This window comes from Mobula hypostoma, chromosome 23, assembly GCF_963921235.1.
Source record: "Mobula hypostoma chromosome 23, sMobHyp1.1, whole genome shotgun sequence".
NCBI classification, from domain to species: Eukaryota; Metazoa; Chordata; class Chondrichthyes; order Myliobatiformes; family Myliobatidae; genus Mobula; species Mobula hypostoma.
The window spans coordinates 54311795-54326468 of record NC_086119.1 but is presented as its reverse complement, the minus strand read 5'-3'; the positions used below and the strand labels follow the sequence as shown (position 1 = coordinate 54326468).

The 14674-nt window shown below is 46.8% G+C and overlaps 1 protein-coding gene across 2 annotated transcripts in view; it reads left to right on the top strand.

Annotated features, from left to right (window-relative positions):
* The window catches only part of LOC134336923 (SH2B adapter protein 2), a 174866-nt gene that overhangs the window by 48550 nt on the left and 111642 nt on the right, over positions 1-14674 (top strand). The window contains exon 3 of one of the 2 annotated variants that reach the window (XM_063031571.1): positions 125-991. The exons of the other annotated variant lie outside the window; for it this stretch is intronic. Within the exon in view, the coding sequence (XP_062887641.1) occupies positions 152-991 (840 nt within the window). The 5' untranslated portion in view covers positions 125-151. The remainder of the gene's footprint in view (positions 1-124; positions 992-14674) is intronic. 2 annotated transcript variants of the gene reach the window in all.

Below are 14674 nucleotides of genomic sequence, written 5' to 3'. Positions count from 1 at the left end.
AGAGCAGTGGCTGAGTGTTACAATTATTCATGACCAGGGCATACATTTGGTTGATGTTTCTGGATGCTGGCTCTGACTGTTGGCCACAGAAGTAACAAAGTCTCTCTCCCTGCTTCTTGTGCAGCCTCATTGGGACACCAGTGAATTAGCCATGAATGGTGATTCTGGAAATCAGGATTCATTACAAGATGTTCCAGACTGGAAGGAATTTTGTGAAGTCCAGGCACGTGCTGCTGCATCTGATTTCGCTCAGAAATTCCGGGTATTTATAAGTGAAAATCCTCATTATGAATGCTCTGGAATAGAAGCCAGTTTCTCTCAACACTTTGCTTTCCATTTTGTGGAGTACTTTGCACGAGAGGTGAATGGGTCATATCTCTCAGACTCTACAGCCAGGTGCAGCGTCGCTCCGTTCTCCGACATTCAGAGCTGCCAGCTCTCGTCCAGGGAAGGAGTCCTCCAGAGGAAAGCCGACTCCTGTTCTCTCACAAGAGGAGAGAACATGTCAAACTCCAGCAGGTACCCAAGACATCAGCAAGTCTGCAACGTGTCCAGTTTGGGTCATTCTCGGAGCTCAGAGGATGTGTCGTTCAGTGCTTCTGCCAGACCTAAATTTAAGAAAGGATTTTCTTTGCGGAATATGAGTATGTGTATGGTTGATGGGATGAAGGAGATGTTGCAGTGGAGGTCCTCGGCTGAACCTCTGCTGGGTGCGAAGCCTGAAGGAGAGGAAGATTCCTCAGGGAATAGACTTGAAACTGAAGCCCACGACAGATGGAGCCAGAAACTTGAGCGCTTGCGCTTAACAAAGCTGTCCTCCACCAAGGTCGAGCTGCAGGACATCCAGAGGGAAGGAATGCTGAGGTACATGTTGGTTGATGACTCCAACAGTTTGAGCAGCTTACAGTGGCAGAAGTGCCGGGTGTTGCTACGGAAAGCCGTGGGAATCGAGGAAGAGAGGTTCATTCTGGAATTTTACGTCCCACCAAAGGTGAGAATGCAGTAATGGTGTTGGAAACCTGTGTCTGTGACAAAAGTACGACCTTGCCTTGGTACCACTGACTTTAAGAGGCAGACTGCAAAGACAAAGTTGAGTAAAGTTTGCATCCCATTGGGTGCATAAGATTGATACTAGATTTGCTGTTGTATTGATAAAGGGCTCAGTGAAGAAGTTTCCTCTAGTGGGGAGTCCTGGAGAAGTACAAGAGTTGTCCCTTTAGTTGGATCCCATGGTAGTGATCATGGCGAAATGGAGAGTAAAGATGGAACTGCAGCTTGAACCAGCAGGTACCATGCCTTAATTATTGAAGGACAACAGCAGATACTTGGGCTGGATTTGAAGGGATATAGAGCAAATGTGGTAGATGGTGTCAATCTCATGAAATGGAGGTACATACTTCAAGGCCTTCTGATTCCTGTTTCAAGTTGCTCAATGCTAGTTCATGTTGAGTTATTAGTTTGGACGTAACTTGAAATGTACAGCCTAATGTTCTAGGATAGAAGTGAGCCACATGCCAGGGTTAGCAGAATATGTTCTGAGATGGGGAAATAGGTTCATTGTTGAGGGAAGCTTTATTTTGTTCAGTGATTGGTGTCCAGTCTAACTTCTTTACATGGTAGGGTAGTGGTCAGGGCTGGGAAGGAAGCAGCTTCCACATTGATGGAGACTCCCATTGGATCAGAGGAGGGGCATCATGATGTATCACTGTGACTCCAGTGATAACCAGGCTGACATTAAATCCTAACCACCACCTGGTTACAGCACTAAATACAGCCATTTGTCCAGTTGAGCCAATGCTGACTGTTTGTAAGAACGCCCAGCTGGTCACACTGTCCTGTCTTCGCAATCAGCCCCAGCTCTTCCATGGGTTGTGACAGGATTCTGTCCTGTGAGCCTGAGGATGCCTGTATTTCTGTAGTAGCCAGCAAATTCATCCTACAGGTCTCCAAAAAAACCTCATACTTATGTACAGGCTGTACAGATGATGGGTGTTTGAAACCGAGGGAGGTCCTGTACTCATTCTGCTCCCTTTTGAACTCAGCAAGAGAATCTGCCATCTCTAATGCCTGAAGTCCACGCCAAACCCTTGTACTCACTGTCATTTTAAAAATAGGTTTCCCTCATGTATTTTCCCAGCATTCCATATTTGTCTGTGATACTTCCTCCAGTGGAATGGGCTGTCACCATACTGATAATCTTCTTGATGTCAACTCCCCTTACAACTTCCTCTGTTCCCAGGGGAACAGCCACAGCTTCCCTCATCCATCTGCACTGCTGAAGTTGATCATCCCTGGAATCCCTTTGGTTAATACTTCTCCACCCTATCCAAAGCCATCACGTCTTTCCCACCACTTGTGGCTCCAGTTGTGGCTAATCCAGCACGCAAGACTCATTACCACTTCCTTGCTCTTAAGCTCTGAACCTTTATTTGTTTATAAAACCCAGGATCCTGCACTTTAATCACTATCTCAACCTGTCCTGTCACTTACAGTTCAGTGTGCACCATGTACCCCAGACCTCCCTGTTCTTGCGGACATTTTAGAATTTGTCTCTTCTCATCCTTCTTACCAAAATATAATACTTCAAATTCTCAGTATTATGTTTCATCTGCCATCAGTCACCTCTCCATTCACCTGTCCACATCTCCTTGAAGTTTGCTCCTTTCTACACTCCAAGCTTTGAGTCACCTGCAAATGTGAAAACAGTTCCTGTATGGCCATGTCTAATCATGGATCTATTTTCAGAATGGCTGCAGACATGGAACATGGAGCACGTAAGCAGGTCCTTCAGCCCACAATATCTGTGTCAAGTTAATTGAAATCTCTTCTGCTGTAAATGACCCATATCTCTCCGTCCCTGCATATTCACGTATTTATCTGAAAGCCTCTTGAACAATGTATTGTAATCCTGGGGATCTTCACTATGCACCCGTGCTTAGTCCCAAACACAGTTGTTACTGATTCTTGTTTCTTCCTAACATGGACCATAACGTTTCAATGAAGCTACTACAATAACTGCGGTAGTGTGAAAGATGGGTAGTAAAACCAAAATATGACATATTTGGGGTTAATGCAGTTTTTATCTTCTGAGATTCAAATACATCTTCAGCACTTACAGCCTGTTGCGGGGTCTCTGGGGCACAATCTGAACAGCAGGAGCAGCCTCCAGTTTATGCTGTGAGATTACACAGTGCCCAATGGGCCCCCCCTCCCAAGCACTCGTGCCCTCCCTCCCCGTTTCCTTCTGAACAACAGCCCTTCCCTGCGTGCATATCCATGTGCACAGAGCCCATTTAGCTCTCCTCACATTCTCACCCACTCTACGTCTTCTACACCTTCCCCGCACTAGAGAGCAGTTGCAATGGTCAGTGACCAGCACACTTTGGGATACCAGAGGAAACCCACTGGGTGTTGAGTGACTAGACCACTTTGTTGCAAGGCAGGTCATGTTGAAAAAACTTGATTGAGTCTTTTGGCAGGGTGATGAGAGAGATTGATGAAGTTAGGGCAGTGGAGGTTGTCTGCATGGATTTTAGTAAGGCATTTGACAAAGACCCTCATGGGAGGTTAATCCAGAAGATTAAGATACATGGGGTTCGCGGCAAATTGGCTGTTTGAATTCAGAACTGGCTTGCATATAGAAGATAGGGGATCGTGGTTGAAGAGACATTCGAACTGTGGACTGTAATTAGTGATGTTCCCAGGGATCTGTTCTGGGACCTCTGCTGTTCGTGATGTACATAAATGACCTGGATGAAAATGTAGACGGGTGGATTAGTAAATTTGTAGTTGATACCAAGATTGGTGGAGTTGTGGACTGGCAAAGAATATAGCATGATACAGATCAGTTGCAGATATGAGCAGAGAAATGGTAGATAGAGTTTAACCAAGATAAATATAAGAGTTGCACTTTGGTAGGGTAAATGTAAGGAGACAGTACACTGTTAAGGGCAAGACCATTGTAGGTCAATAAGGTGGTTAAGAAGGCTTATGCAATGCTTGCTATTATTAGTCAAAAGTCAAGAGGTTATGTTGCAACTTTATAAAACTCTGGTTAGGCCAGATCTGGAGTATTGCAAGTAGTTCTGGTTGCCGCACTATAGGAAGGACGTTGAGGCTTTGGAGAGGGTGCAGAAGAGGTTTACTAGGGTGCTGCCTGGTTTACAGGGCATGTGCTCGCATGAGAGGCTGGACAAACCTGGGTTGCTTTCTCTGGAGCAGCAGAGGCTGAGGGGAGATCTGTTCGAGGTTTACAACATTCTGAGAGGCAGAGATAGAGGAGACAGGGAGTATCTTTCTCCCAGGGCAGAACTGTCTAATACCAGAGGGCAGACATTGAAGGTGAGAGGGGGCAGGTTCGAAGGGGATGTGAGGGGTAAGTTTTTACTCAGAGGGTGGTGGATGCCTGGAATGCGCTGCCTGATATGGTGGTAGAGGCAAATTCATTAGAGACTTTTAAATGATGTTTAGATAGGCATATGAATGTAATGAAGATAGAAGACTATGGACATTGTTTAGGTAGGAGGGGTTAGTTTTATCTGGCTCGGCACAACATTGTGGGCCAAGGGGCCTGTTCCTGTGCTGTGCTATTCATGTCGACTGGGAGAGCAGAGTGATCTGACCAGCTGGAGCAGTGAGGTAGTCGCCCACAGCTTAACCCAGGGAGCTGTGTCACAGGACCCACGTTCAGACCCTGCTACTGATGGTTCAGGGGATTCACCAGCAGCATTCTCGGACCTCCCACCTGGGAACTGAGAGGTGGGCCCTTCTGGTGCTGTGCTAACGTTAAGTGGACACAAAGCTAAAAAAATGCTGGAAGCATTTGGCAAGTCAGTCAAAATGCAGGGAGAGCAGAGCAGTTGCTGATTTGTTTCAATTTCTCAACAAAGCACCAAGTGCCAGAGGGAGCGGAGAGTGAAGAAATTTGTTTTCCGAGAGAACATGTGCTAGGAGACACAGGCAGACCTACAGACACGCTTGTGACCGCAGGTTTCCCACCTCCATCCCTGCTTCAGAGCCGGAGGTAGAGGTCTCAGCTTGTCAGGATCGAAGACGTGGTGAGGTCCGTGTAGTAACTGATGGTTTCCAGGAAACAGCTGCGAGGCCACAAAAATCGCAAACAGTTCATCCAGCCCTCAATGCTTCACCATTCAATGCAATCAAAGCTGATCCATGATTCCCCCTCCACTTCCCAGAACCTTCACATCCCCACTGATAGAAATCAAACTCAACCTTAAGTATCTTCGAGGACTCCTCTCTACAGTTGTCCATTCCATAGGGCCTTAACCTGATGAGGGAAGTAGTTCTCCTTTACCTCAGCTCTAAGTTGGTGCCCCGTCTGGTTCTGGAATTCCCATGACTGGACCCTATCCTCTGCTACTGATTCCTGCAGCTTCTCTGCATTCTAACACGGCTCTGTTGTTTTATACAAGTTTTCCTACATTTTACTCTCCATTTGCCAGTATTTTCTCCACTCCCCAGATGTTGCATTCTCCACTCAGCTGGTGTTCCCACTTATTCTTGTGTTGTCTAAAAATCTGGTGACTGCACACTAGCCTCTCCAAGTCATTAATATTTTGTAAAGCTCTGCAGTCTCAGCATTGGTCCCTCTGGTAACTTACTGATGATAGGTGGTAAACTTGGGAATGTCCCACTTGCTTCCTGCTAGTTGGACAAACCTCTCTCCCTGACTTCAGCACAATGGGTTCTTGTTACTTATCCTAGCTGAATGCCTCTGAGAGTTCAGATATGCAGCTTATTGTGACAATAAACCTAATTCTGATTCTGTAAATAGAGAAATTAATGCGGAGCAGGAGGTCCCCTAGCCCCTGCAGCCTTCCCACCATTCAGCAGTTTCATTAATTATTGTAACCACAGGTCTACATTCCCCTCTACTATGATATAAAGATGCACAACGTGGAAAAACTCCACTTGGTTAAGGGTTAAGGGTTAAGGGGTAAGAGAGTGCAGAGTTTTGAGATGTAGAGTGGTCTGGGGATCCCAGTGCATGATTCACAGAAGACTGACATGCCCGAAATGTATGGAGGAGCAGAGGGATCTGGGGGTACATGTCCACAGATCCCTGAAAGTTGCCTCACAGGTAGATAGCATAGTTAAGAAAGCTTATGGAGTGTTAGCTTTCATAAGTTGAGGGATAGAGTTTTAGAGTCGCGAGGTAATGATGCAGCTCTATAAAACTCTGGTTAGGCCACACTTGGAGTACTGTGTCCAGTTCTGGTCGCCACACTATAGGAAGGATGTGGAAAGGGTACAGAGGAGATTTACCAGGATGCTGCCTGGTTTAGAGACAATGGATTATGATCAGAGATTAAAGGAGCTAGGGCTTTACTCTTTGGAGAGAAGGAGGATGAGAGAAGACATGATAGAGGTGTACAAGATAATAAGAGGAATAGATAGAGTGGATAGCCAGCGCCTCTTCCCCAGGGCACCACTGCTCAATACAAGAGGACATGGGTTTAAGGTAAGGGGTCGGAAGTTCAAGGGGGATATCACAGGAAGGTTTTTTACTCAGAGAGTGGTTGGTGCGTGGAATGCACTGCCTGAGTCAGTGGTGGAGGCAGATACACTAGTGAAATTTAAGAGACTATTAGACAGGTATATGGAGGAATTTAAGGTGGGGGATTATATGGAAGGCAGGGTTTGAGGGTCGGCACAACATTGTGGGCTGAAGGGCCTGTACTGTGCTGTACTATGTTACGTACCCCGTAACTGGGTTGCCAAACCAGCAGAAATGGATCACTCAGTTGGAGTCTGGAGTACTAGAACTAAGAAAGTTTTATTAAAGAAACAAGCAACACAGTAATCGAAAGGATAATAAATGCAACAGTTCAGCGATGATAAACACACATGTGCACAGAATTAAGATAACAGCATCAATCAAGCTCTATCGTTGTCTAGGGGTAAATGACCAAATTTCAAAATGACTCAAAGTTCAGTCCAGTTCAGTTCGCAGTAATCGTTGTCATGGCGATGGACAACGTGGGGGAAGAGAGACAGAGAGAACAGGAACAACTGATCATTCAGAACACTGCTTCACTCACAGACCGGCGAGATGGCTCACAAGCAGCTTTTGGGCGGGTCCTTGGTGATGTCACCTGAGGTCACCGACTGTGACTCCTCCTCCAGATGTGGTCGATCCTCTGCAGTGAACCCGGCACCCAGGCAAGGGCGGACACACACCGGGTTCCCGCTGATCGTACCTTTCCACCCTGGCCGTTGTCTGATACTTCTTACCGACTCGTGAGAGGCGCACCGCTTCCAGGGTCTCGTTACCTCGGGTGGCGTGTGTCCCCCCTTAGCGAACTGGTCCCTTTTTATCCCCCTGCTGGGGTATCGCCTGTCCATCACTTCAAACAGTTCAGGGTTCAAAGGGGGGAGCCGCTCCAGACAGCTCTCTCTCTCCCACGTCCCTTCATTACACATCTCCAGACGCTGCTCCATTGTTCCTTATCTCTCCTTCCCCTGAGGGCAGGTGGCAGACCAACTGCTGATGCCACTGATGCTAGCCCAGGCCAGCAAACATCTTAATTTTATGTGTATTCTCGTAACAACTATTCTATGTTCTATGTTAACTGCAAGTAAAGGCAGTTTCCAAAGCACTCTTAACGAGGCCAAGGTCTCCAACAAGGCAGAGATTTACTCCCAGGGTGTGGGCTAATGGAGAGAGACCAAAAGTTACAATTAGTTCAACTACCATTATTACATAGCTTAGTGGAATTTGACTAAAGGAACTGCTTGGTTAATGTCCAGCACTTTCGATGTGATGTTTTCCATTCTCCTGTCACCAGTTAGCAGCAACCTTAAAGGAGCACCCCCAAACTTTGGAAATGGCAGCCTTACTGTCATTATGGAAGACGTGCTGCCTCCGGGACTGGCTCAGCAGTGTACTTCCTGTACTGAAATCCAAATGCGGTACTCAGAAATCCCACGCAATGAAATCATTCAAACAAATTACTGGACCTTTCCTCAAGCAGTACATCAAAATTGAGAATCTGTCACATCAGTGTCACTCAGCACACTAACAGGTCCTTTGACCCACCACATCCATGCTAACCATCAACCACCCATCAATACCAGTCCTATTTACCACCACAACATGCTGGAGGAACTCAGCAGGTCGGGCAGCATCCGTGGAAACGATCAGTCAACGTTTCGGGCCGGAACCCTTCATCAGGACTGTAGAGGGAAGGGGCAGAGACCCTATAAAGAAAGTGGGAGGGTGAGAAGGAGAAGGCTGGTAGGTTCCAGGGGAAAGATAAAGGGGTGGGGGAGGGAAGCAGGGAGGTGATAGGCAGGAAAGGTGAAGAAGGAATAGGGGAAAACACAATGGGTAGTAGAAGGAGGCAGAACCATGAGGGAGGTAGTAGGCAGCTGGGGGAGGGGGCAAAATGAAATAGGGATAGGGGAAGGGAGGGGGAGGGAATTACCGGAAGTTGGAGAATTCAATGTTCATACCAAGGGGCTGGAGACTACCCAGACAGTATATGAGGTGTTGCTCCTCCAACCTGAGTTTAGCCTCATCATGGCAGTAGAGGAGGCCATGTATGGACATATCCGAATGGGAATGTGAAGCAGAGTTGAAGCGGGTGGCAACCAGGAGATCCTGCCTGTTGTGGCGGACGGAGCGGTGGTGCTCGACGAAGTGGTCCCCCAATCTGCGTCGGGTTTTACCGATGTAGAGGAGGCCGCACCGGGAGCACCAGATGCAATAGGTGACCCCAATAGACTCACAATTGAAGTGTTGCCTCACCTGGAAGGACTGTTTGGGGCCCTGAATGATGGCAAGAGAGGAGGTGTAGGGACAGGTGTAGCACTTAACGCTTACAGGGATAAGTGCTGGGTGGGAGATCCGTGGGGAGAGACGTGTTCCCTCCGCGACTCCCTGGGACATGTTCGGCACGACTTTGTGGGCCGAAGGCCTGTAATGTGCTGTAGGTTTTCTCTGTTTTCTTTGTTCTACTAAGATACGTTCCATTGAGGCAGGGAAAGGATATTAGGGTTAAAGGACCATGGTGTACAAAGCATGGCTTTGTCAAGGGCAGGTCGTGCCTTATGAGCCTGATTGAATTTTTTGAGAATGTGACTAAACATATTGATGAAGGTAGAGCCGTAGATGTAGTGTATATGGTTTTAGCAAAGCATTTGATAAGGTACCCCATACATGAGAAAGTAAGGAGGCTGGGATCCAAGGGGACATTGCTTTGTGGATCCAGAACTGGCTTGCCCACGGAAGGCAAAGAGTGGTTGTAGACGGGTCATATTCTGCATGGAGGCCGGTGACCAGTGGTGTGCCTCAGGGATCTGTTCTGGGACCCCTGCTGTTTGTGATTTTTATAAATGACCTGGGTGAGGAAGTGGAGAGATGGGTTAGTAAATTTGCTGATAACACAAAGGTTGGGGGTGTTGTGGATAGTGTGGAGGGCTGTCAGAGGTTACAACAGGACATTGATAGGATGCAAAACTGGGCTGAGAAGTGGCAGATGGAGTTCAACCCAAATAAGTGTGAGGTGGTTCATTTTGGTAGATCAAATATGATGGCAGAATATGGCATTACTGGTAAGACTCTTGGCAGCGTGGAGGATCAGAGGGATCTTGTGGTCCGAGTCCATAGGACTCTCAAAGCAGCTGCGCAGGTTGACTGTGTGGTTAAGGAGGCACACAGTGCATTGGCCTTCATCAATCGTGGGATTTGCGTTTAAGAGCTGAGAGGTAATGTTGCAGCTATATAGGACCCTGGTCAGACCCCACTTGGAGTACTGTGCTCAATTCGGGTCGCCTCACTACAGGAAGGATGTGGAAACCATAGAAACGGGTGCAGAGGAGATTTACAAGGATGTTGCCTGGATTGGGGAGATTGCCTTATGAGAATAGGTTGAGTGAACACGACCCTTTAACCCTGGAGTGACGGAGGATGAGAGGGGTGACCTGATAGAGGTGTACAAAATAATGAGAGGCATTGATCGTGTGGATAGTCAGAGGCTTTTTCCCAGGGCTGAAATGGCTAGCACAAGAGGGCACAGTTTTAAGGTGCTTGGAAGTAGGTACAGAGGAGATGTCAGGGATAAGTTTTTTACGCAAAGAGTGGTGAGTGCGTAGAATGGGCTGCCGGCAACGGCGGTGGAGGCGGAAACAATAGGGTCTTTTAAGAGACTCCTGGATGGCTACATGGAGCTTAGAAAAATAGAGGCTATGGGTAAGCCTTGGTAGTTCTAAGGTAAGGACATGTTTGGCACAGCTTTGAGGGCCGAAGGGCCTGTATTGTGCTGTAGGTTTCTAATTGTGGGGATGACTTACAGCGGACTGAAATGCTTGAGCATATAGACATTAAGAAAGAGGATGTGCTGGAGCCTTTGAAAAACATTAAATTAGATTAGTTACCGGGACTGGATGAGATATACCCCAGGCTACTGTGGGAAGCAAGGGAGGAGATTACTGAGCCTCTTGCGATGATCTTTGTGTCATCAATAGAGACAGGAGAAGTAACAGAGGATTGGAAGGTTGCAAATGTTGTTCCCTTGTTCAAGAAAGGGAGTAGAGATAACCAAGGAAATTATAGACCCGTGAGTCTGACTTCAGTGGTGGGCAAGTTGTTGGAGAAGATCCTGAGAGGCAGGATTTATGGGCATTTGGAGAGAGATAACCTAATTAGGGATCGTCAGCATGGCTTTGTCAAGGGCAGGTTGTGCCTTATGAGCCTGATTGAATTCTTTGAGGATGTAACAAAACACATTGATGAAGGTAGAGCACTGGATGGAGTATATGAATTTCAGTAAGGCATTTGATAAGGATCCACATGCAAGGCTCCTTCAGAAAGTATGGAGGCATTGCATTGTTGATGCAGAATTGGCTTGCCCACGGAAGGCAAAGGGTTTTTGTAGATATTTCATATTCTGCATGGAGGTCAGTGACCGGTGGTGTTCGGCAGGGATCTGTTCTGGGACCCCTCCTCTTTGTAATTGTTATAAATGATCTGGATGAGGAAGTGGAGGGATGGGTTAGTAAATTTGCTGATGACACAAAGGTTAGGAGTGTTGTGGATAGTCTGGAGGGTTGTCAGAGGTTACAGCAGGACATCAATAGGATGCAGAACTGGGCTGAGAAGTGGCAGATGGAGTTCAACCCAGATAAGTGTGAAGTGGTTCATTTTGGTAGGTTCAGTTTGAAGACAGAATATAATATAAATGGTAAGACTATTGGCAATGTGCAAGATCTGAGAGATCTTGGGGTCTGTGTTATAGGACACTCATAGCTGCTGCATAGTTGACAATGTTGTTAAGAAGGCATATAGTGTCTTGGTGGTCATCAACCGTGGGATTAAGTTCAAGAGCCGTGAGGTAATTTTACAACTATATAACACCTTGGTCAGAGTGGTGAGTAATGCGTTCAGTTCTGGTCACCTCACTACAGGAAGGATGTGGATACTATAGAGAGAGTGCAGAGGAGATTTACAAGGATATTGCCTTGATTAGAGGGTGTACCTTATGAGAATGGGTTGAGCAGAATTGGCCTTTTCTTCTTGGAGTGACAGAGGATGAGAGGTGACCTGATAGAGGTGTATAAGATGGAGGGGCATTGATCGTGTGGATAGCCAGAGGCTTTTTCCCAGGGCTGAAATGGCTAACACGATTGGGCATAGTTTTAAGGTGCTTGGAAAAAGGTACCAAGGGGATGTCAGGGGTAAGTTTTTCCACACACAGAGTGGTGAGTGTGTGGAATGCTCTGTCGGCAGTGGTGGTGGAAGTGGATACAATAGGTCCTTTTAAGAGCCTCTTAGGTAGGTACATGGAGCTTAGAAATATAGAGGGCTATGTGGTAGGGTAATTCTAGGCAGTTTCTAGAGTATGTTACATGGTCGGCACAACATTGTGGGTGGAAGGGCCTGTAATGTGCTGTATATCTTTAGGTTCTTACTGGGTCGAGGACTCATCTGGATGTTACCTCAACATTGAGAGAGACTCTGCCTCCGCCACACCCTCTGGCAATGAGTTACAGAATCAAAGTTTGAGAACATCTCAAGTTTGCCTAACCTCTCCTTATAACTCGTTCACTCTTATCCAGACAACATACTGGTAAACCTCTTCTGTACCCTCTCCATAACGTCCACATTCTTCCTATAATGGTGTAACCAGAAGTAAGTGCTATACTCCAAGATCATTGATATAGATGACATGCAACAAAAGACCCAGTACCAGTCCCTGTTGCATACCACTAGTTACAGGCCTCCAGTCAGAGAGGCAACCCTCTATTGTCGCTCTCCAGCTTCTCCCACAAAGCCATTGTCTAATCCAATTTACTGCCTCTTCATGAATGTCGAGCAACTGAGCCTTCTTGACCACACACAAAATGTTAGAGGAACTCAGCAGGACAGGTAGCATCTATGGAACATGGACATAGGCAGGAAGAGGGATGAGGTCCTGAAGTGCGAGTTTCGGGAACTAGGCAGAAGGCTGAAGAACAGGACCTCAAGGGTGGTGTTCTCAGGATTGCTACCAGTGCTACGTGATAGTGATGGTAAGAATTGGAGGAGATGGCAGTTGAATGCGTGGCTGAGGAGTTGGTGCAGGGGGCAGGGTATTAGATTTTTGGATCATTGGGATCTCTTCTGGGGAAGGTGGGACCTGTACAGATTGGATATGTTGCACCTGAACTCGAGGGGGAGCAATATCCTTGCAGGTAGGTTTGCTAGCATTGTTCTGGAGGGTTTAAACTAATTTGCAAGGGGGATGGGGCCCGGAGCGATAGAGCAGTGAAAGAAGTGCATGGAGTAAAGCCAGATCTAACATATAGAGAGGCTTTAAGGAAAGAGAAGCAGAATAAAGGGTGTAAAGGTAGGAAGATAGAAGGGCTAAAGTGCATGTACTTCAATGCAAGAAGCATCAGGAACAAAGGTGATGAACTGAGAGCTTGGATACATAACATGGAATTACGATGTAGTGGCCATTACAGAGACTTGGCTGGCACCAGGGCAGGAATGGATTCTCAATATTCCTGGATTTCAGTGCTTTAAAAGGGATGGGGGGGAGGGGAGGAGGGGTGGTATTACTGGTCAGGGATACTATTACAGCTACAGAAAGGGTGGGTAATGTAGCAGGATCCTCTTTTGAGTCAGTATGGGTGGAAGTCAGGAACAGGAAGAGAGCAGTTACTCTATTGGGGGTATTCTGTGGGCCCCCTGATAGCAGCAGAGATACCGAGGAGCAGATTCGAGGCAGATTTTGGAAAGGTGCAAAAATAACAGGGTTGTTATCATGGGTGACTTTAACTTCCCTAATATTGATTGGCACCTGATTGGTTCCAAAGGTTTGGACGGGACAGAGTTTGTTAAGTGTGTCCAGGATGGATTCCTGTCGCAGTATGTTGACAGGCCAACTCAGGGGAATGCCATACTAGATCTAGTACTAGGTAATGAACCGGGTCAGGTCACAGATCTCTCAGTGGGTGAGCATCTGGGGGACAGTGACCACCACTCCCTGGCCTTTAGCATTATCATGGAAAAGGATAGAATCAGAGAGGGCAGGAAAAATTTTTAATTGGGGAAGGGCAAATTATGAGGCCATAAGGCTAGAACTTGCAGGTGTGAATTGGGATGATGTTTTTGCAGGGAAATGTACGAGGACATGTGGTCGATGTTTAGAGATCTCTTGCAGGATGTTAGGGATAAATTTGTCCCGGTGAGGAAGATAAAGAATGGTAGGGTGAAGGAACCATGGGTGACAAGTGAGGTGGAAAATCTAGTCAGCTGGAAGAAGGCATCATACGTGAGGTTTAGGAAGCAAGGATCAGATGGGTCTATTGAGGAATATAGGGTAGCAAGAAAGGAGCTTAAGAAGAGGCTGAGAAGAGCAAGAAGGGGGCATGAGAAGGCCTTGGCGAGTAGGGTAAAGGAAAACCTCAAGGCATTCTTCAATTATATGAAGAACAAAAGGATGACAGGAGTGAAGGTAGGACCAATTGGAGATAAAGGTGGGAAGATGTGCCTATAGGCTGTGGAAGTGAGCGAGGTCCTCAATGAATACTTCTGTTCGGTATTCACCAATGAGAGGGAACTTGATGACAGTGAGGACAATATCTTCTGGATTGATGTTCTGGAGCATGTTGATATTAAGGGAGAGGAGGTGTTGGAGTTGTTAAAATACATTAGCACAGATAAGTCCCCGGGGCCTGACAGAATATTCCCCAGGCTGCTCCACGAGGCAAGGGAAGAGATTGCTGAGCCTCTGGTTAGGATCTTTATGTCCTCGTTGTCTATGGGAATGGTACTGGAGGTTTGGAGGGAGGCGAATGTTGTCCCCTTGTTCAAAAAAGGTAGTAGGGATAGTCTGGGTAATTATAGACCAGTAAGCCTTACGTCTGTGGTGGGAAAGCTGTTGGAAAAAGATTCTTAGAGATAGGATCTATGAGCATTTAGAGAATCATGGTCTGACCAGGGGCAGTCAGCATGGCTTTGTGAAGGGCAGATCGCGTCTAACTAGCCTGATAGAGTTCTTTGAGGAGGTGACCAGGCATATAGATGAGGGTAGTGCAGTGGATGTGATCTACATGGATTTTAGTAAGGCATTTGACAAGGTTCCACATGGTAGGCTTATTCAGAAAGTCAGAAGGCATGGGATCCGGGGAAGTTTGGCCAGGTGGATTCAGAATTGGCTTGCCTGCA